Source organism: Diaphorina citri, unplaced genomic scaffold, assembly GCF_000475195.1.
Source record: "Diaphorina citri unplaced genomic scaffold, Diaci psyllid genome assembly version 1.1 scaffold59, whole genome shotgun sequence".
In the NCBI taxonomy this organism is placed as follows: Eukaryota; Metazoa; Arthropoda; class Insecta; order Hemiptera; family Psyllidae; genus Diaphorina; species Diaphorina citri.
The window spans coordinates 213,855-235,187 of NW_007377496.1; the positions used below are offsets into that span (position 1 = coordinate 213,855).

The 21,333-nt window shown below is 37.3% G+C and overlaps 1 protein-coding gene across 1 annotated transcript; it reads left to right on the forward strand.

The window, feature by feature from the left end:
* Nucleotides 1-314: 314 nt before the first annotated feature.
* LOC103518196 (translation elongation factor 2) lies at nt 315-17,640 on the forward strand. Its single transcript, XM_008483260.3, has 13 exons — nt 315-470; nt 2,222-2,476; nt 2,705-2,858; nt 5,348-5,666; nt 6,182-6,290; nt 7,829-7,942; nt 9,389-9,637; nt 9,974-10,112; nt 10,757-11,034; nt 12,354-12,743; nt 14,258-14,449; nt 15,766-15,889; nt 16,029-17,640. The coding sequence occupies exons 1-13, from the start codon at nt 468-470 to the stop codon at nt 16,220-16,222; spliced, it is 2,520 nt and encodes an 839-aa protein (XP_008481482.1). The 5' UTR covers nt 315-467; the 3' UTR covers nt 16,223-17,640.
* Nucleotides 17,641-21,333: the final 3,693 nt, after the last annotated feature.

A 21,333-nucleotide genomic window follows, 5' to 3' on the forward strand; every position in this document is an offset into this window, starting at 1 on the left:
CATTAAAAAAAGGTGAAAATTTGATTGAAAATAAATGAAACTTATCATCTTATGAATCAAGGCAAAAATCATGGAGCTTATTTTATTTTTATTCCTAGCTCCATGGCAAAAAGACCAAAAACCAAACCCATGGAGCCATAGGTGATTGAGAAAGCAACCACAAAGTTGAATGAATATGGATTTCCACCACGTTGAGACAATATAGTGCAAATAAAGTGCAAAAATGAAGAAGAGACGGGGATATTTGATATTTTTCGAATCGCGGGATTTTTTTAAAGTAAAATCTCGCGTACCGTAAAACACTTTGTGCGATAATCCCATTAGACGAATCTGGCAACACAGGTTTGATTTCTCCTCAAGTTTTGCTGATTTGTTTTTTGCATAGTTTTGTTCCTTTTCGAGGAACCATTGCCTAGCGAAGTGTTTCTTGTTTTCTTGAATTAAAGTTTTATCCAAAATCATCCAAGATGGTAAGTAAATTTTAGCATTATTTATGGTATTCTTGTAATTTAAAGAGGTTAATGTTCGTTTTGGCAAAGTTTGAAGTCTTTCGGAAACTTGTATCCTTTTGCTCCATGTAAAATCATTTCTGGCTATTGCACCAAATGATATTTTTTCCCTATGTTCTGTGTTGTAAGCATGGATTACGTGTACATCCCACATGATGATGTACCCGTTGATTAGTAGGTCGGTAGAATGATATTTTTTCCCTATGTTCTGTGTTGTAAGCATGGATTACGTGTACATCCCACATGATGATGTACCCGTTGATTAGTAGGTCGGGATTGATTTCACCTTTTCCTTACCTTCACTTTAGTGCTCAAACTTGAAAGGGAAGATACTTGCTCTAGGAGTGTTCTACATGTAGTTTTAAGTTGAGCAATGTTAAAAAAATCTGTAGGAACATCACACAACTTTCCTTACCCTATGGAATAATGCTTAATTTAAGTGTTCTTGTTCTTATACCCTAACTTTTACAATATCTCTAACCGTTTAGTCGGTATAGCTGAAAACCGCCAAAAAATAATCGAAAACCGCCAAAAAGCCGTCAAAATACCGCCAACCGCAGTACCTATCTCAACCAAACGTTTTGAGTTGCACCCTTGTCATATTTGTGGACTACATACCAAATATCAAGTCTCTAGCTTACACCTTTCCAGAGATATTGTTAAATTACACCAAAAATCGCCAAAAAGCTGTAAAATACCGCCAACCGTTGCATTGATCTTAACCAAAAGTTTCATGTCGCATCCTTGTCACATTTGACATCTGCATACCAAAATATTTCAAGTCTCTAGCTCTTACCGATCTCAAGATATTTTGTTTACACACACACACATGGACCAATGGCTGAAACTTTGGATTTAGGCTCTTAGTTAACCAAAAAAAAGGAGTTTTTCTGATTGGATCCTTAAAAGCTTAAAATGTATTTTGGCACTAGAAATTGACCATCAAAAATTTGACCTGATTACATTACTTTCCTTCCTATAGGATAAGGAAAGTAAAAAGAGACCAAAATTACTCTTAGTCGGATTTTTTTTTTTTTTTTTTTTTTTTTTTTTTTTTTTTTATTAAAACAAAAAAGGTCAATACTTAAGAAATTTATTAAATAAGAATTAAGGGATTTTCAAAAAAAGTGAGGGATTTTTGGGGCTTTGTCTGGGATTTTTTGTGGTAGTCCCGTAAGAACACTGCCATGTACCATGTCCATTTTGTGACAGTCACGAGACGAATTCTCTATGGAATTTCTCTTTGGACTAGATTGGACATAATTCGCATCGAATAGATTTCGCATCGAATCCTGATCCCCATAACGCAACCCATGTTGGCGCCATCTTGTTTACATCATGTTTTTAGATTTAGCACGGGATCTATTAAAAATACTTTTTCCGAGTTTTGACCTCAGATTTGGATTTTTCACAACATTTTACGTAGGAATCGACCTTTTATTAATCATATTTTCCCAATTGCAACTCCTCCATTGGGTAGCTTTTTTAATGGAGTAGTGACCAATGGTGGCTTTACTAGTATGGATAGATTGATGATATAAGTATGTAGATGAGACTTAATAGTAAAGGAGGCACTTGGTAATACTGTGATACCCTCTGAAATTATGAAGAAGTTCTATGCTTTACCACACATAATTCATGATTTGATTCGATTTTATTCAGTACAACCCCACCTTATGTGTTCTCAATGTGCTTGCTTTGTCTTATTTCAGGTGAACTTTACAGTAGACGAGATCCGTGCCATGATGGACAAGAAGAAGAATATCCGTAACATGTCAGTCATTGCCCATGTAGATCATGGCAAGTCTACTCTGACAGATTCCCTAGTGTCGAAGGCCGGTATTATTGCTGGTGCCAAAGCTGGAGAAACCCGGTTTACTGACACTCGTAAGGATGAGCAAGAAAGATGTATCACCATCAAGTCAACTGCCATTTCTATGTACTTTGAGCTTGATGATAAAGACATGGTGGGTATTAACAGGGTAGTGAGCAACCTTCGTGGCCTAGTGGGGTCCGTTTATTATTATTTTTATTTTGCCCCTTTGCTGGGGGTTCTAGGAATTTTACTAATAAATATCCTAGGCCACTGTTATTGTCTGTGGCTTGACAGGGCTGGTTTTTCTCAGTTTTATGTCCTTCAGCGAGACAGATAACAGAGGTACCTAACTCTTGTGATTTTCCCTTTCTTTTGACAGGTATTCATTACCAACCCTGATCAGACTGCCAAAAATGAAAAAGGTTTCTTGATCAACTTGATTGATTCACCTGGTCACGTTGATTTTTCAAGTGAAGTAACTGCTGCTCTCCGTGTTACTGATGGTGCCTTGGTTGTTGTAGACTGTGTCTCAGGTAATGAAATGATTTCATATGTAGTTCCACAATCTCACATGACGGTTCTTGACCTCTGATCATGATTGGAGGCTGTTTGTAAGAATTGCTTGTTTGTTTTTTTTTTTTTTTTTTTTTTTTTTTTTTTTTTTTTTTTTAAAAGAAAAGCTTTAGAAACTCTCCTATCACCCCAAAAAGGAAGAGTACATACTGCCTTCTATCATCCTACATATATTACCTCTTTTTACTACCTTATATCATTTTTTATGTAGGAGAATACCTACATAAAAAATACCTACACCCTTCTAGAATATGTATATGTCTGCCTTCTATCTACATATTTACTCTCTATTTATAATTTGTTAATCTTGATATTAAAAAAAAAAAAAAAATGTCAAGTTCCAGTTTCACTCAAATGCTCAAACTTCTGAGAGTGTTCTGAAATTAGTTTTAAGTTTAGCAATATAAAAAAAGTGACCAAAATTAGGGTAATTATTTAGAAGCCATGCCAATGAATAAGAAAGCTCCCTTTCTGTTTGATTTAACTCTGATGGTGGGTTTCACCAATGACTTAGTCAGAGATTTCACTAATGGGTGAATTTTCAATGATCAAAAAGAAGCTTTTAAAGATCCAATCAGGAGTTCTTAAAAACTCCTCCTTTTTGGGTAACTAAGAACTCATTTTTGGATCATTAAAAACTCCTTTTTGGATTATTAAAAGCTCCTTTTTGGATCATTAAAAATTCTCCCATTAGTGAAATCTCTCATTCAGGGTGTGGTTATGTACCAGGCTGAGATAGGCCATTCTTGTCCTTTCTTGGCATGTGGAAAATGATGTGGTAACTTAACGCAGCCTTCATGAGTGTAAAGTTGGCGGGAAATTCAAAAATTTGATTTTTTTTTCCTGCAACTTGTACAATCTGAATTCATTTTTTACTTTTTTATCTCAAGTTTACACATTTATATTATACTTTTCATTTATATTAGATATTACAAATAAGCAAATTACTTACAAAGCAAAAAAAATGTATATAAAATAAATTTTAAACATGGCCACCCCAGGACAGAAGGTTAGAAAAAATACCCAACACTCCCACGCTATCCTTGCTTAAGTTACTACTCCAATGCAAAACTCTAGAAACAATATCCTATCTCACCTTGTTGGAGCTCATCTCAACCCGGTACATAACCACACCCTCAGTCATTGGTGCAATCCACTATAAGAGTATAAAGGTAGAAGAGGGAAGATGGTTAAGTGGTGCACAATGGCAGAAAGTGGTGCACTCCTTGTGTCAAAGCTCTGTAGTAGAGATGGGTAGTACTGAATACATTCACGATCCGTATCCGCGAGCGTCTATCCGATTACTTTAGTGAGTACAAAAGTATCCGAATACTTTTTACTCGTACTCATCATAATATCATCGCGTAGGTACTTAAGAACACAGCACAGATGTTATGCCGAGGACTGATTCTGATAGAATGAGACCCGAACTGTTCCGAAATAATCCGATGCAAGCTCGGCGACTCCTCCCACCTTCCTTTTCTCTTCTTGTTCTTGTACTCAACTCAATAGTCGAATACATTACCTACTCATAGGATTCTATCTAAAGAATAAAGATACCTATTTACTCATGAATTCATGATTACTTTTTTACTCACGGATACTTTTTTTCAGTAATCGAGTATTTCTTGTTGCGATCCGGATCGTACGGATATTGTGACGATTTATTATAAACTTGGTACATGTATTTATTTGTAGCTTTTGAGTACATGAAAAGAGTTCATTCAAACCATCTCACATAAACTGTATCACAGTTAAAATTTGTTTAAAATATTTCGAATTATACAGGGTGTCCCAGAATTTATGCTTGAATTGTTTTTCTCGGAGCCTATTTGAAAAACAAAAAACCTGTAACGTAACTTTTTGATTTTTGATGCGGATATTTTGGCAACATCGCGATGCGCGAAAAAATTCGCGAAGTCCGCGAATTGGGTGTCAACTTTGGATTTTTAAATGAGAACCCCCCCTTTTTTTTCACATATTCGTTTTCTACGTTAAATTTAAAGCGCAATCGACTACTCACTCGAATCTGCCATGGCAGATACAAAAAGATGTCTTTCCTTTACTCTGCCAACACCATGTGGCAAAAGCTAAAGCCGCTACAACAACAACTCACTCGAATTTTTGCGGTTCGCGGAATTCCATCAAATTGGAGTACAAGTAGGACCCATCAAATCGGAGCATTTTTTGCTCCCAAATTTTATGGTTTCGTTATTATTTCATTTAGGTCCATTTTTTTTTCCAAATGTACGTGTGTGATATATCAAATCATGCTATTTTGAACGTATAAATCTTTTGGTTATATTACTTTTTCAATTCACTTCTTTTTGGACGATTTGCGGTGTTCGCGGATTCCGCGAACCTAAATACGGCCCTGGGAAAGTAGGGCTCATATTAGAAAAACGTTGTACCCTATTCTACTTGTTTACTTCTTTTACTTTTCTTACAGGTGTGTGTGTACAAACTGAGACTGTGCTCCGTCAAGCTATTGCTGAACGTATCAAGCCTGTCTTGTTCATGAACAAGATGGACCGTGCTCTGCTTGAATTGCAATTGGATGCTGAAGACTTATATCAGACTTTCCAGAGAATAGTAGAAAATGTCAACGTCATCATTGCTACTTACTCTGATGATTCTGGCCCCATGGGCGAAGTTCGGGTAAAACTTATTCCCTTTCTTGTCCTCTTTTTTTTTTTTTTCCTTCCTTTAAAGCGCTTTAACACTACGAACAGTAGGTCGTTCGCGCTGATATCCCTAGTTTATATTAGGTTAAACAGATTGAGGGTTTTGAGGTATAGGAATAGGGAATCAACGCCTTCAACATCATCAGCTAGGGAGAGAGGTGAGGTTTGAGTTTGCTTTCGGCTTTCTTTGTTGTTAGTTCTATGTGTTTATTCCACTTTAATTTATCATCAAAGGTGACACCAAGGTATTTAGCTTCGTCTGTACGGCTGAGTTCTTTATTATTGTATTTTAGTTTAATATTGATTTCTTTTCTAGCTAAGGTGAATATTTGATATTTTGTTTTGTCCACATTGACTGTCATAAGATTTAGATTTTCTGTGCACGATTTATTCAGAACTCTCAGGGCTGATTCGATCTTTCTTTTTAGGTTGTCGAGTATCTGGTTTCTTTCTGAGCTCCATATTACTATATCATCTGCAAAGGCAGCTATTTTAACACCCGTTTTTTCTAGTTTTGTTAGTAAGTCATTCTTCAGTAATGACAACCTTGCCACTGATATAGGTAACCTAAATTTTTGACACTTGATACACAATTTCAGACTCTGGGGAGAGAGTTTCTTCAATGCCAAAACCAAGAAGTGGGCTAAGCAAAAGGACGATGACAACAAACGGTCATTTGTCATGTATATCTTGGACCCCATCTACAAGGTAGGTCTTGGAAGAGAGCAATGTTGAGGATGATGATAAAATACAGGGCTTGGACGCTTTCTCTCCTGCTCGGGGCTGCATTTCCGGCAAGTTTAAAGTCAATTGCATTTCATTCATGAAATGGACTTGAGTTACCCTTAAATTTCACATTTATTTTCTCAAAAATTCCGACGTTACCGATATTCAATATTCACAGACCTGTCTTGATCATAAACTGATGACATATAAGTCAGCTCCGATGGTGTAGTGATCACTGCGCTCAACTTGTACGCGGGAGACCTGGGTCCGATTCCCGGCCGGGTCAAAAATTTGTATCTTGCAAATGATTGATATCGTCACTGGCTGTTCCGTGGCCCACTCAGCCTCGTGAGGAAAATGAATAGCTCGTGCATGGTAGACTTTCTGTGATAAAAGTGATCTCAAGTACACATTTTCCACGCTTTATATACGTGTTTCTCAGACGAAAATTGACATTGGCAGAGTATGGGTATTGTTAGAAAGCCGAGATTTGAGGGATATTATTCCTGCTGCATGCCGCCAGATTCCGCCTTTTACTGGTCAAATTGCCTCTTAAAAATCAATAGAAATTTCTGATCAGGGAAATTTCTAAATTAAAACTTACCAAAGGTACAAGTGTCGATTTTTACTATATTTCGATCCGTACCTACTAATATCTTAATAATTTTAAAAATGATTCACTTGTAAAAGAACGGCAACTAAATCTACAGGGTTTATACGCGACCTGGAAAAGTCATGGAATTTGAAAATTGACCAAAAAGTCATGGAAAACGTAATAATTCAAAGAAAACCTGGAAAAGTCATGGAATTTGTCACCCGGTTAATAATTAAAAAGGTTCAAATTAAATATAAAGTTTTTTTTCCGAAAAACGGCCTGCGGCACATTCCGCCTTATATTCCTTGACGTTCTGCATATTTTATTTAAATGAAGGGGTAATCTTACTGATTTTTATGTACCTCCGCCCCCTATTTTTTTTTTTTTTTTTTTTTTTTTTTTTTTATCTCGTTGAGCAAAATCTTTGAGTGATGAAGTTCGAAATCCACTGATGCATATTCCCTGATATTCCCATTTTGCTTAACTTTTCTAGTAATTTGCATTTCCAGATGGTGTCGTAGGCTGCTTGGAAATCCACGTAGATTGCTGCTGTTGTTTCTTTTTTATTAAAATTATATTATTTTTGATATCTTGACTGAATCTAATCACTTGTTCATTGGTCGATCTATGTTTTCGGAAACCCGCTTGAGTCCAAGATAAAGATTGAGTAGACTCTAAAAACCAGTTTAATCTTGATGCATCATACGTTCCATGACTTTTGCTATGTGACTTGTCAGTGAGATAGGTCGATAACTGGTGATATTTTCTTCTGGTTTTCCTTCTTTTACAATGGGGATAATTTCTGTCTTTCTCCAATCGGAGGGGACTGACTTTTTCCAGCTGAAGTTGTAGAGTTCTAGAAGTTTTTTCCTAGCTTTCCGGGAAAAGCGTAAAAACCCTGATCTATGTTGCAACTTCTTTTCAGGTATTCGACAGCATCATGAACTATAAGAAAGAAGAGGCAGAAAGTTTACTGTCCAAGTTGGGAATCGAACTTAAACCAGAGGACAAGGAAAAAGATGGCAAAGCCCTGTTGAAGGTATGTTAAAATCAAAATACCTACACTTCCATGTTATTATTATTGTAAAACACTTAGGTATCTAAATAATAATAGGTGAGGATTTTTTTCTGTCTAAAACTACCCACAATACCCTCATGTCCTTGTGAAATCACTCATAATGAACATATTTGTTGATTTCTCTATTTTTACTTTCCATTACTAGATTCTAAAAAATCGAACTGTCAATCATTCAGATATTAATATTGCTTAACCCTTATTTCGTGAACGTTTAAGAGATCGAATACATTCACCTGTAAATATACTAATCTGTGTGATTTTTCACGCCGAGTCGAATCGAATGGTACAACTAATGGCACTATCCGACTTACAGCTTAGCTTACAGTGGAGAAGTTACATGTTCAATACTCCCCTCTGTCTATAAATAGGTGGTGGTGGTGGTGGTGGTGGTGGTGGTGGTGTTGTTGTTGTAAAAATGCGAATCACAAAAGTGCTTAGTACAAGTGTGACCTACCAAATCTGAGTGTATTTTGCTCCCAAATCTTATGGTCTCATTTTTTTCGATTTGGTCCAATATTTCGCTGTTTGCGATTTGCACGGTGTTCGCGAAATCCGCGAATCCTACATGTTTTTCAAAGGTACGTGTGTGACAAATCAAATCATGCTATTTTTTACGTCTAAATCTTGTGACATTATTTTTTCAATTCACTTCATTTTTGACTGTTCGCGGTGTTCGCGAAATCCGCGAATCCTATAATTCATTTAAAGGTACGGGTGTGACATACCAAATCATGCTGTTTTTTACTTCTAAACCTTGTGGTGATATTTTTTCAATTCACTCCATTTTTGACTGTTCGCGGATTTCGCGAACACTCAAAAATGAAGTGAATGGAAAAAATAATCTCACCACAAGATTTAGAAGTAAAAAATAGCATGATTTGATATGTCACACACGTACCTTTGGAAAACATGTAGGATTCGCGGATTTCGCAAACAACCAAAAAAAAATCATTAAAATCGGTCGAGACGTTTTCTCGTGAAAAGAGGACAAAAACGGGTCTATTAGGCCATTTTCTTCACGTTTTTGAACCGCCGCTATTTTGAATCAGGATGTAATGTGAAAATTTCAAGTAGCCTATGTCACCCGGAGTACTTTTCTTAACAACCACAAAAAATTTCATCAAAATCGGTCAAGCCGTTTTCTCGTGAAAAGAGGACAACCAAAGGTCTATTTAGCGTGACATACAGACAGACAGACAGAAATTTTTCTAATGTGATTTTTGGAATCGTGGATACATAAGGAGTAAGAATAACTAAAAATTTCACGATTCTAAGCAATGCACAGACAAATCTACAATTTTATTTATATACATAGATTATCATTATCATCATTATTACTATTATTAATATTATTATTAGTTGAGAAACAAAATATCATTCTTGATCCTCGCCTCTTGTTTTCTGTAGGTGGTGATGAGAACTTGGTTGCCCGCTGGAGAGGCTCTGCTTCAGATGATAGCCATTCATCTGCCCTCGCCAGTCGTAGCCCAGAAGTATCGTATGGAGATGCTTTACGAGGGTCCTCACGATGACGAAGCCGCCATTGGTATCAAGAACTGTGATCCCAATGCCCCACTCATGATGTACGTATCCAAGATGGTGCCCACTTCGGACAAGGGACGATTCTACGCGTTCGGACGAGTCTTCTCCGGAAAGGTACGTAAAAATAATACATCTTAACCCGCTTTTAAATCTTGAAATTATTTTGCTCCGGAACCAACCTCATTGGTGCAGTGGTTAATGCGTTGGACTTCGGATCTTTAGGTTGGTGGTTCGAGTCCAAATGTCACGAAATTTATTTAGTTTTAATAATATTGGCGAACGATATTCGTCACAAACATTTAAGTATGCTTAACACAGTTGAAAAATTCCTTCCTATTGTGCTCTGGAGGGAGTTTTGTAAAAAACGACTATACCTAGTAATAGTCTATCACCATGGGATATGTTCAACTTTAAAACTTTCCTTTAAAACTTTGAGGAATTGTATTTCAGGTCGCTACCGGACAGAAGGCTCGTATCATGGGACCCAACTACATTCCTGGCAAAAAGGAAGATCTGTACGAGAAGGCTATCCAGCGTACCATCCTCATGATGGGGCGTTATGTTGAGGCTATCGAGGATGTCCCCTCTGGTATGTCCTAAATCATATCTCTGTTTACATCCTTCGGTTTTGACGTCCTTCGGTAGAGCACGGAAATTGTTAACTCAGCGACACATTGAGAAAGATAAATCACGGAAGTTATCTCAAGGACACATTGAGAAAGATAAATCACGGAAATTGTTATCTCAAGGACACATTGAGAAAGATAAAACTTAAACTACATCTAAGTTTCTAGATTGTCCGTGTTATCTGACCTCATTTAAGTTCACATTTGAATAAAATTTGATTGTGTCTGCGAATCTGATTCGACATTTGATTGTCATCTGCCCGGGGCGGATTTTATCCTGATGGGATAACGTTCGTTCTCGGAACGGCTGGCTTTCTCCTATCCTGTCTTCCTTCTCTCTTCAATTTCGGGACGATAAGACCATAGCAGTTACAGTTCCCTCTGTCAAACCTCTTAAAAAAAAAGTTATTGCCATTCATATTCAAGTTGCAATTTTACTAATTACGCAGGTAAATCTGGCTTGAATCACTTGACTTGTCTTTGATGGCTCATGTTGTTGTAGCAGCTTTAGCTCAATGGTGATGATAAAATATTCTATCATCCATATACCAGGGTGATGGTCTCTAGCGATGTTCAATTCTCTCGTCCTGGCTCATGTTATGTTTAGGTAACATTTGCGGTTTGGTTGGTGTGGATCAGTTCCTTGTCAAGACAGGAACAATCACCACTTTCAAGGATGCACACAATCTGCGTGTTATGAAGTTCAGTGTGTCACCTGTAGTGCGTGTGGCAGTCGAGCCCAAGAACCCAGCAGATTTGCCTAAGCTTGTGGAAGGTCTGAAACGACTTTCAAAGTCAGATCCTATGGTGCAGTGTATCATCGAGGAGTCTGGAGAACATATTGTGGCCGGTGCCGGAGAATTGCATTTGGAAATCTGCCTCAAGGTGAGAATGGGATGTTCATGTAATAAGATTGGTTGACACAATATAATGCAATATACATAAACGGTGTCCCAATAAGAATGCAAGATTTGATTGTTCAATGGATCATTTCCTTGGCAAACAGTAGATATCTCACATGCACTTAGGTACTTAAGTAATAGGTGAGGATTTTTTTCTGTCTGAAACTACCCATAGTACCCTCATGTCTAGATACTAAAAAAACGGACATTCACTCATCCAGATATTAACTAAAATCAATGTTGATTAACCCTTATTTCGTGATATTGAATACATACACATGTGGTGTTCTATCTAATCTGTGTGATTTTTCACGCCGAGTCGAAAGATACAACTATTGGCACTATCCGACTTACAGTTAAGTTATGGGTTCGATAATCCCCTCTGTCTATAAATATCCCTCTTCTTTATGAACCATTAACAAATAAGCATGTGAATAGTCAATATGATGGGATTTTAAATGCCTAATCGAATTACGGGTTCGACACTCCCCTTTGTCAACGATTTTTTTTTTTTTTTTTTTTTTTTTTTTAATTTCCATGTTTTTTTAATTTTTTTCCCCCTTTTTTTTTTTCCCTTTTTTTGTAGGGAAAACCTTCATTATTCCCGTCACCAAAGCGAGTAATGACACGACCAGGAAAATACGCTCGCCAAAGTGACAATGTGTCGATTTTATTATACTAACGCGTTGTGGAACAGTGTAGCTCTCCATGATGACTAAATTTGATTTATTTACAATTAATATGTCAAATATTGCGCAAGATAAAACAGGTCATACCTAACATAATATAATAATGACTGTATCAAATCTTGCGGTCTTGTTGGGACACCCTTTATAATGTGTTTTGACCATGGAGGTATAAGGTAGGGGAGGGGAAGTAACGATCCCGGTGTGTATCCTTCAAATAATGAAAAAAACACAACATGGTGTTCATAAGAGTGGCGCGAATTTCAAATTTTGAAAACCAAAACCAGTAAAATAACAGCATGAAGAGCTTATTTCATCATTATTGATATAATAAGCTCTTGTGTGAAAAAAGATCATAATCATGCACTAATAAACCCGATGGTTCTCAAAATTTGAAATTCGCGCCACTCTTATGAGCACGACATGGCGGTTTGTTTACATATTTTTAAGGATACCCTTTTATAACACATGAGGTATAGGGTACCCTCCCTCCACTACTTGAGCTCCTTGGTTTTGACCCATTCTATTGGCTGGGCTTTGAGAATAAGGAAGGTAAAATTGTGAATACAAGTACTCGATCTAAAAATCAATTTCTTTGTTTCTCTTCCATGCCTAGGATTTGGAAGAAGATCATGCCTGTATCCCGATCAAAAAGTCGGACCCTGTGGTCTCCTATCGTGAGACAGTGTCCGAAGAATCTGACCAGGTGTGTCTATCCAAGTCTCCCAACAAGCACAACCGTCTGTTCATGAAGGCCGCTCCCCTACCCGACGGTCTGCCCGAAGATATCGACAAGGGTGAAGTGAACCCTCGTGATGACTTTAAGATCCGAGGTCGTTACTTGGCTGACAAGTACGAGTTTGATGTCACTGAGGCTCGTAAGATTTGGTCCTTCGGGCCAGACGGAACTGGACCCAATCTGCTCATCGATTGCACCAAGGGAGTGCAGTATCTGAACGAAATCAAGGACTCGGTCGTGGCCGGTTTCCAGTGGGCAGCCAAGGAGGTAAGTGTTTTTACTTTCCTTATCATGTAGTACTTAATGTAGGAGGTGATCGGGTGAAATTTTCGATGGTCAGTTTTTAAAACACGTTTTGAAGACTAGAGCATAGGGATGTTTTATTATTATTTTTACTATTAGGTACTATTATTATTATTATTATTAGTATTAGTACTATTATTATTGTTATTAGTATTATTATTATTATTATTGTTGTTCATGATATTGTTGCTTTGATGTGAAGTTAATGTGAGAGGAATCTTCTTAGCAGGTGACAGTTCTCAAGTAAGACAGATTTTTGAATTTTGTGGACGAGATATTGTGGCAGAACTTCTTCCGGTAACGTACAACATCTGTTCGCACGGAAAAAAGCTTTGAAAATGTTCACATTTTCTCCACAACTCCATCGCTTTCTGGAAGGTCCAGCAGGGCCCGTGGGATGCTGGCCTGATCCAATAGATGACATAGCGAAGATAAAAAAGTTTGTTCACATTTTCTTCACAACTCCATCGCTTTCTGGAAGGTCCAGCAGGGCCCGTGGGATGCTGGCCTGATCCAATAGATGACATAGCGAAGATAAAAAAGATAAACTTTCAATACTTGAAAGTTGAAAAATTTGTAGAAATTATTTATTATTATTATCATTATTATTATTATCATTAGTAGTATTAGTATTAGTTTAGTATTAGTATTAACTAGTGGTTGATCCGTCCTTTGTACGGGATCACCACACACACACACAAATACACCCCCCCACACACCACACCCATCACACACATCCCACCACACACACACACACACACACACCACACTAACACATACCACACCCACCACACACACACACCACATCCATCACACACACACCACATCCATCACACACCCACCACACACACACATACACACACATCACATACACACACATCACATACACCCACACACCACACACACACCCATCACACCCACACACCCACCACACACATACACACACACGGTCGCGATACGCGCTCCCTGACATGTCTCACAGAGCAGCATAATAGGCATAACTTTGAACCGCCGCCATTTTGAATCAGGATGAAATGTGATAATAATACACCCCCCCACACACCACACCCATCACACACATCCCACCACACACACACACACACACACACCACACTAACACCGAAATGTCCGATTTCGCGAATATCGTCATTTACCACTCCTTTCGACCAAGACCCGAAAAATGGAAGATAACTCAAAACTCCCACGTTATTCATAAATGTGTACCTTGTACCTTGTTCAGGGTTTAAAAACAAAATCCCGTTTATTCCTAAAAGTGTCAATTTTGGAGTTCGTACCTGGATTTTGACATCACCAGCGAATTTACCACTGCCCTTACCATGGAAATAACTTATAAATCTATCAATGAAATAGGTACTTTTTGTTTGGTCAAAATTTCAAGTTGGATTTTTTTCCTAACGCTCTTCCCAAGTCTACAATATGCAATATGGTATCTAATGAGACCTTTTTTGTGTCTACAGGGTGTTCTCTCTGAAGAGAACTTGCGTGGTGTCCGATTCAATATCCACGATGTCACCTTACACGCTGACGCCATTCATAGAGGTGGAGGTCAAATCATTCCCACCACGCGTCGTGTGTTGTACGCTTCCCTATTGACCGCTTGTCCTCGTCTCATGGAACCTGTTTACCTGTGCGAGATCCAATGTCCCGAGGTAAGTCAAGAAGTGCCTCCGCAACATTTGATGTTAGCTTCTCTCTCTCTCTTTTTTTTAAAAAAAAAATTTTAAGAGGTTTGAGAGAGGGAACTGTAACTGCTAAGGTCTTATCGTCCCGAAATCGAAGAGAGGAGGAAGACAAGATAGGAGAAAGCCAGCCGTTCCGAGAACGAACATTATCCCAAGCTTAACCATTAGTCTTAGTAGCTTAACCATGGTAATGGTAGTACTTTTGTTGAACAAAATTATATCAACATAAATATCAATTGAAAAAGCAAAAATATCCAAATAACAAATTTAAATTTACAATAAATAAACTTATTTTCGCTTATCAATTGTTCATTTTTGTTTAGTTTGAGATAATGGTCAAGTACAATATCATACATATTTCGAGACATGGTCTTCACTTGACTGGAGTGGTTTATGGACTGTCCCCTATCTGATAGACGTTAAAAAACAAGACTAAAGATAAAAGGACAGACGAGTTGATATATTTCGGCCATTACTATGGCCATCTTCAGAACAACTAAATAAAAAATTACAAAAAATTGAAAATTCGCGCTAAGACGACACAATCGCTACTAGCGGTGAAAATTGAAACTAGAAAGACAAGATGGGGCTGTTAAACAAAATTTTTGGAAAATTAATGATAAGGTACAAAGGAGATAATGGAATAAAAATATACCCGAACAACATAAAAAGTGGGTGGCGCCTTTACAAACATCCCAGGGACCCCAAAAAAAAAAAAAAAAAAAAAAATGCCAATAAGGGGGAAGCATGCCCCCCCCCCAGTGCCTGCCAAAAGGGCCACAGACACAACACCTAGACAAAAGAAAGCAGTTATTTAACAAGTTCGAAAAAGGGGTTGTTTTCAACTTGAGTGTTGAATAGGACCTCACCATTACCTAAGGCTTCTCTAATGTAATATGTTTCCAGAAGACCAAGTTTTTTATCTGACATATATCAACTCGTCTGTCCTTTTATCTTTAGTCTTGTTTTTTAACGTCTATCAGATAGGGGACAGTCCATAAACCACTCCAGTCAAGTGAAGACCATGTCTCGAAATATGTATTTTTGTACATTTTAAATATGATAAACCCAATGTGGCTAGGCACGGGTGGGGTTTATTATTTTTCCTTTCGTCTTTTTTCCAATAATTATTATTATTTTTAAACTCTTTCCCTTAGGTACTTGCTTTTTTACTATTTTTTAGGTGGTATTTTAGATGTGATATTAAATAAAAATAAAGTCTCAAGAATGGACCCCTTATGTCAGTACTTTAGTTCTAATGATGATTTATTTCATTGTTCTAGGTTGCTGTGGGAGGTATCTACGGAGTATTGAACAGACGTCGTGGTCACGTATTCGAAGAAATGCAGGTGGCAGGAACACCCATGTTCGTAGTTAAGGCTTACTTACCTGTCAACGAATCCTTTGGTAAGCCTAATCCTTTCTTTTTAGATAAATTTACGAGGGTAGAATGTCTCTAAGACTAATACACAAAGTCTGAAGACAGGTGTGTTTCATTTCCTCTTTGACATGATGTCTCATTTGTTACGTTCGTCTTTTCCATCAGGTTTCACTGCTGATCTGCGTAGTAACACCGGAGGCCAAGCATTCCCCCAGTGTGTGTTTGATCACTGGCAAGTCCTCCCTGGTGACCCAACCGACCCTGGCTCAAAGCCTTACAACGTGGTCCAGGAAACTCGTAAGCGAAAGGGACTCAAGGAAGGTCTGCCCGACTTGCAATCTTATCTGGACAAATTATAAATCTTTCATGACACCTTACCCTTTCATCACCCCGTATATCTCTCTATCTGTTATTATTTTGTATGTGGTCTGGTTGGAAACGATTCTACTCACTATACCAACAGTATGCGGACGATTTTTTTTTTTTTTTTTTTTTATTTTAAATCTTTACAAAGAAACATTATTGTTATATTTATGTTTAAGTTATACATTTTGAAATAAAGAAGAGAATCAAAAACGAATATTTTCTACTAAACAGAAGAAATTTCCAGTTTCTGATTGCTCACCAAGTATTGCTTTTAAGAAAAACTCAACCATTTTGTTGGTTCACGTTGTAGTGTAATTTTGGAAGACTGATATAAAGTGTAGCGGGCAAGATGTGGGTTGAAATATGAATTCACTCATGTACATAGTCTTGCCATAAGTTCTGTTACTCCATATGAACTGGATCCTTATGAACTGGATCTGAATCTTGGTAAGAGACTCAAATGTTTCCCTGTGACTAAAATGTCACTGAGCAATTTCAAATATGTCTTCTTGGTAATTTTTTTGTCCTCTTTTGACGTCTTATCCATAAAAATGGTGTTTGGTAGGCTCCTCAAACTGGTACCCCGTTAAATCAGCACAGAGGCTGGAAATGGCCTACCTTGATCGTGCCTATCCTCTCCTTACCTTCCTCAGACCTAATAGCATACACCTTGTCATTTCCTTTCATTCAAATGTGAAAAAAATTTCATTTGAAAATAAAATTTTCCCATACTTTCCACTCGCGTACTTGGCAGGTATTTCCTTTCATCATTCGAGCCTAATTTTCTTCCGTGCATCATTCAATCAAAACTCCAACTGAGCCACATAATGAAGCTTGGTGAATACTGTTTACATTAAATTTGGTTGCGAGTATTTCCATGTAGGCTAACGGAAAATATACGGTGAACAATTTGTAACAGAACTTATGGCAGGACTACGTAATGACTTTGGAGTGAGGAGTGAGCACCCTGTATAATTTGTCAAGTGTGATATTTTTTTATTTTAATTTTTGCCTTCCAGTTTTTTGGGGCAAAAATGGGGTTATTGAATTGGGACAGATACACCTAACTGGTTTGTGCCTTGGGTTCCGCCTGTAAATGCTCTACCAACAGCTGGGTCCACCACCTCAAGAGGTTGTTTACTTGTGAGCATACTCACAGTCAAAGGACATGCCTCTGAGAACGTTCAGAGGTAGCAACCGCTTTATATATCCTCTCAATCCAAAGGTTTTCTTCCAAACAAATTGCAAGTTCCTCTCAAAGTATCTTGTATGCGCCGAGTCTTTTCTCTCAATAGGTTTTAGTCTCCTTCGCGGAATGCAGGACCATTGCTTTTCTATCTGATGCTTTGGCAATGGTGTTAAAAAAAAAAAAAAAATGCATCTCGTATGTATTCAATGTATTCTTGCATTAGACATTTACATTAATAAATACAATTTTATTGAAAAATAAAGCCATTGTACAAAAACAATTAATATTGTTTTATTTTACACATCAGGCTTTCGTTGACTTAAAGAAGAAATAATGAAATGTGAAGAGGTAGTCTCGTTGTCTCGTTATTTGTGAAAAAAAGTCATCCCCACTCAGATGTAGGATGATGCTAGAAAATGCTGGCATTAGTGATGATATAAAAAATACAGGGTGCGCCAGAAAAACACTGACAACGGCTCAGGGTAGGTAGATCTCATCATTTCCAACAAGGTTCTGTGGGTCATTTTCCTAACTTCGGCCTAGTTTCTGAGAAATGTCCAAAAAACCACCTTTTTAAAAAGTGCAGACCTTGTGTCAGTTTTCTGGTCATAACTTTTTCATTTTAATCGATGAACGAGCCAGAGCACAAAATTTTGATCCGAATAGACCTTATATCTGATTTCCAAAGTTCAGGTTTGATGTGTTTTTTCAAGCTCCAAAAAGATTTACCTTATTTTGTCCGATTTTCACGTTACGAAACACTCGGTTTTTGTCCGGAGAAATTTTGGAGCACAGGTCTCCATCTTTCAGGAATTTCCTGAAAGATGAGACCTTTTTTGCCCGTCCTTCCTTTATTATTACGATAGTAATAAAAAAAAAGGTATAGTGGACGGGCTTGTATTCGCTTCGGTGTCGTCTGTCAGTTGGTCTGTCCCCATAGGACTTATCCAAACCTGGTCGAGCTATATATCAAATTTAAGGTCTTTTTACCAGGAACACGAAAGTGGGGGTGCAAATTTTGTCCAGAAAACCATAAAGTCAAAAAAACTGGTTTTTTGAGGGATTTTTTTTTTCACATTTTCTCACATAAATGAGCTCTGATCTTGAAATTTGTCGCGACGACCTATGAACTCAAAGCGAGAAAGTTTTAGATAACACTTCAGTCAATAATTTAAGACCGGTTTTAGCGTCACCTATGTTAAGCTACGCCGAGCAAGGCCAATAAATGGATGGGTGACATAACTATTGGTAATTATTAAGAAACATTAAAAGGAATAAAGGGAGAACGGGCTCTGGGCCCTGTTTCATGAAACTTATAAGTCCTGTAATACAGGGAAATTGCCTCTATTAAAGCCAAATTTTAAAGATGGTCGTTTCACCGAAAGATATCAGTAAGAATTAATTAAAAAATGAACAGCCAGTCTAAGGAGTTGATTTTATAGGAACTTCTCGAAAGCCCGTATTATAGGACTTATTATACAGGACTTGTTATAAATGTTGTTCCATACTTTACTATAGGAAATACTTAGAATATAAGAATTTTTAGAAGTAGAATGTTTCGTGTTTCATAGATCTACTTGTACAAATGGGAAATTTAGCTAGTATTATAGGCGAATGTAAGATCTTCCTCGAACATGATTATAAATTGATTTGAATCTGTTTCATTAAAGAATTGTATTTTATTTTGGAGCTTGTATTACAGGAGAAATTTTAGCATATCGAGATCACGCGTAATTTATTTTATAAGTTTGCGATCTTGGTGTTTAGGTATTTCAAACACAACGTATGTTGTGTAATGTGACATATTATGACTTTAGTGGACGGTTTGGACTAAAATATGACAAATGCCTCTTTTTTTTTTTTTTTTTTTTTTTTTTTTACACTTGCAATATTGAACTATCTTCCATGAGAAATCATGCTCAAATAGGTACCTAAAAAAAAAAACACTAAATTTGCAAACAATTCTTTAGTAGATTTCCCTTTTTTATTTTCGCGCCGGCCTAGTTAGCTTGTAGAGGGTCATGGGTTCGATTCCTGCCCGATTCGGATTTTTATACTGAACGGGATAAGGTTCTTTCTCGGAACGATTTTTTTTATTATATATGTATATGTCTATCTATTTTCATAAAATAAATATTATTCCGTGTGTTATCAAAGTATTAACATCAAGATCCAACGTAGGTACTCTCGGGATGGAAAATACTATCTTCTTCATTCGACATTTTTTTTTTTTTTTGGCACTACCACCACCATCGACTGGACATACCGATTTAGTGTAGATGTCGTCTTTACACAATTGAAAATAGGAGATGAAAATCCAAGAATTGCTCTTGACGTTCGCGTGCCTCCAGCACACTTAGGAAAATACCCAATAAAATTGACACTATTGGTGGGAGTGTCCTATAAAAATTTTCATGAAACGATGTTCCCAAACTTCAATTTCATTCTAACTGGCCTATGCTGTTGCCTGGCAACCAGGCAAATTTGTTTACAAATCAAGACTTGAAAGACGGAATTTTGAAATGTTACAGGGAAAACACATTAAATTATTTTAGACATATATTGTGTTATGAAACCAATCTTCTTATTGAATAACAGGCAAAATTTTGCTGTAAAGCCGAACATTTAAATTTGAAGAAATGGGTACATTCCAAGTTTTGGGAATTATTTCGTGAAACACACAGATTAGGATACTTCTGGCTTGTAAATTAAATTGCCTGTATTACAAGTCGTTGTAATACAATAGTTTGGATGAAACGAGGGCCCAGGTCTTGGATTTAATTTATTTTACATGAAAGATGAAAGTAAAATCAAAAATCAAATCAATAATAATAATAATAAACTGAATATTAAACAAAATGTAGGGTTAGGTAACAATGATTTTTAACTCGACTGAAAAATTCCCGGAAGGGACGGGCCCAGCTTGTGTTACCTCACGTCCCTTCCCGGAGAAAGAACCCATTGACTACTTGGAAAAACAGACATGATGCTAGAAAACTACTGGACGGTGTGTGGTGTGCTTTCCAAATGGTGTAGATTTTTTTTTTTTTAAGAGGTTTGACAGAGGGAACTGGTAAACTGCTATGGATCTTATCGTCCCGAAATCGAAGAGAGAAGGAAGACAGGATAGAAGAAAGCCAGCCGTTCCGAGAACGAACATTATCCCATCAGGATAAAATCCGCCCCGGGTGGGAATCGAACCCACGGCCTAGCGCTTACAAGGCAGACGCACTACCAACTAAGCTAACTAGGCTGGCAATGGTGTAGAAGACGCGAGGGCTATGAAAATAAAATTCAATATTTCCGCTGGAAAAAGATTTATTTCAACCAATCAGAGGAAAACTTTTTCCAAAGAAAATGTAAACAGCATCGCCCGAGCAAAGAATTCAATCTGTGGCTGGCTTCACACCAATAATTAACGCAAGGAAGTTATTCGTAGCATTTCAGACCCCCGAAGACACCCACACACGGTCAGTAGTTTTCTAGCATCAAGTGTGTTTTACAGGTAGTTAAGTGGTTATTTCTCCCGGAAGGACGTAAGGTAAAAAGGCAAAAAAGGTCTCATTCTGATCCATGAATAAAGCGCAAGTTTTCCTGAAAGATGGAGACCTGTGGACCTGTGCTCCAAAATTTCCTCGGACAAAAACCGCGTGTTTCTCAACGTAAAAATCGGACAAAATAAGGTAAATCTTTTTCGAGCTTGAAAAAACACATCAAACCTTAACTTTGGAAATCAGAGATCAGGTCTATTCGGATTTCGGATCAAAATTTTGTGCTCTGGCTCGTGGTTTTAACAAAAACAGTTTATCGATTAAAATGAAAAAGTTATGACCTGAAAACTGACACAAGGTCTGCACTTTTTAAAGAGGTGGTTTTTTGGACATTTCTCGGAAACGAAGCTGAAGTTAGGAAAAT

Bases quoted from the DNA above. Each gene is read 5' to 3' on its own strand.
- LOC103518196 (XM_008483260.3), top strand. The intron at 9,638-9,973 runs GTACGTAAAAAT...ATTGTATTTCAG, and splicing joins GACGAGTCTTCTCCGGAAAG to GTCGCTACCGGACAGAAGGC. The intron at 10,113-10,756 runs GTATGTCCTAAA...TGTTATGTTTAG, and splicing joins TATCGAGGATGTCCCCTCTG to GTAACATTTGCGGTTTGGTT.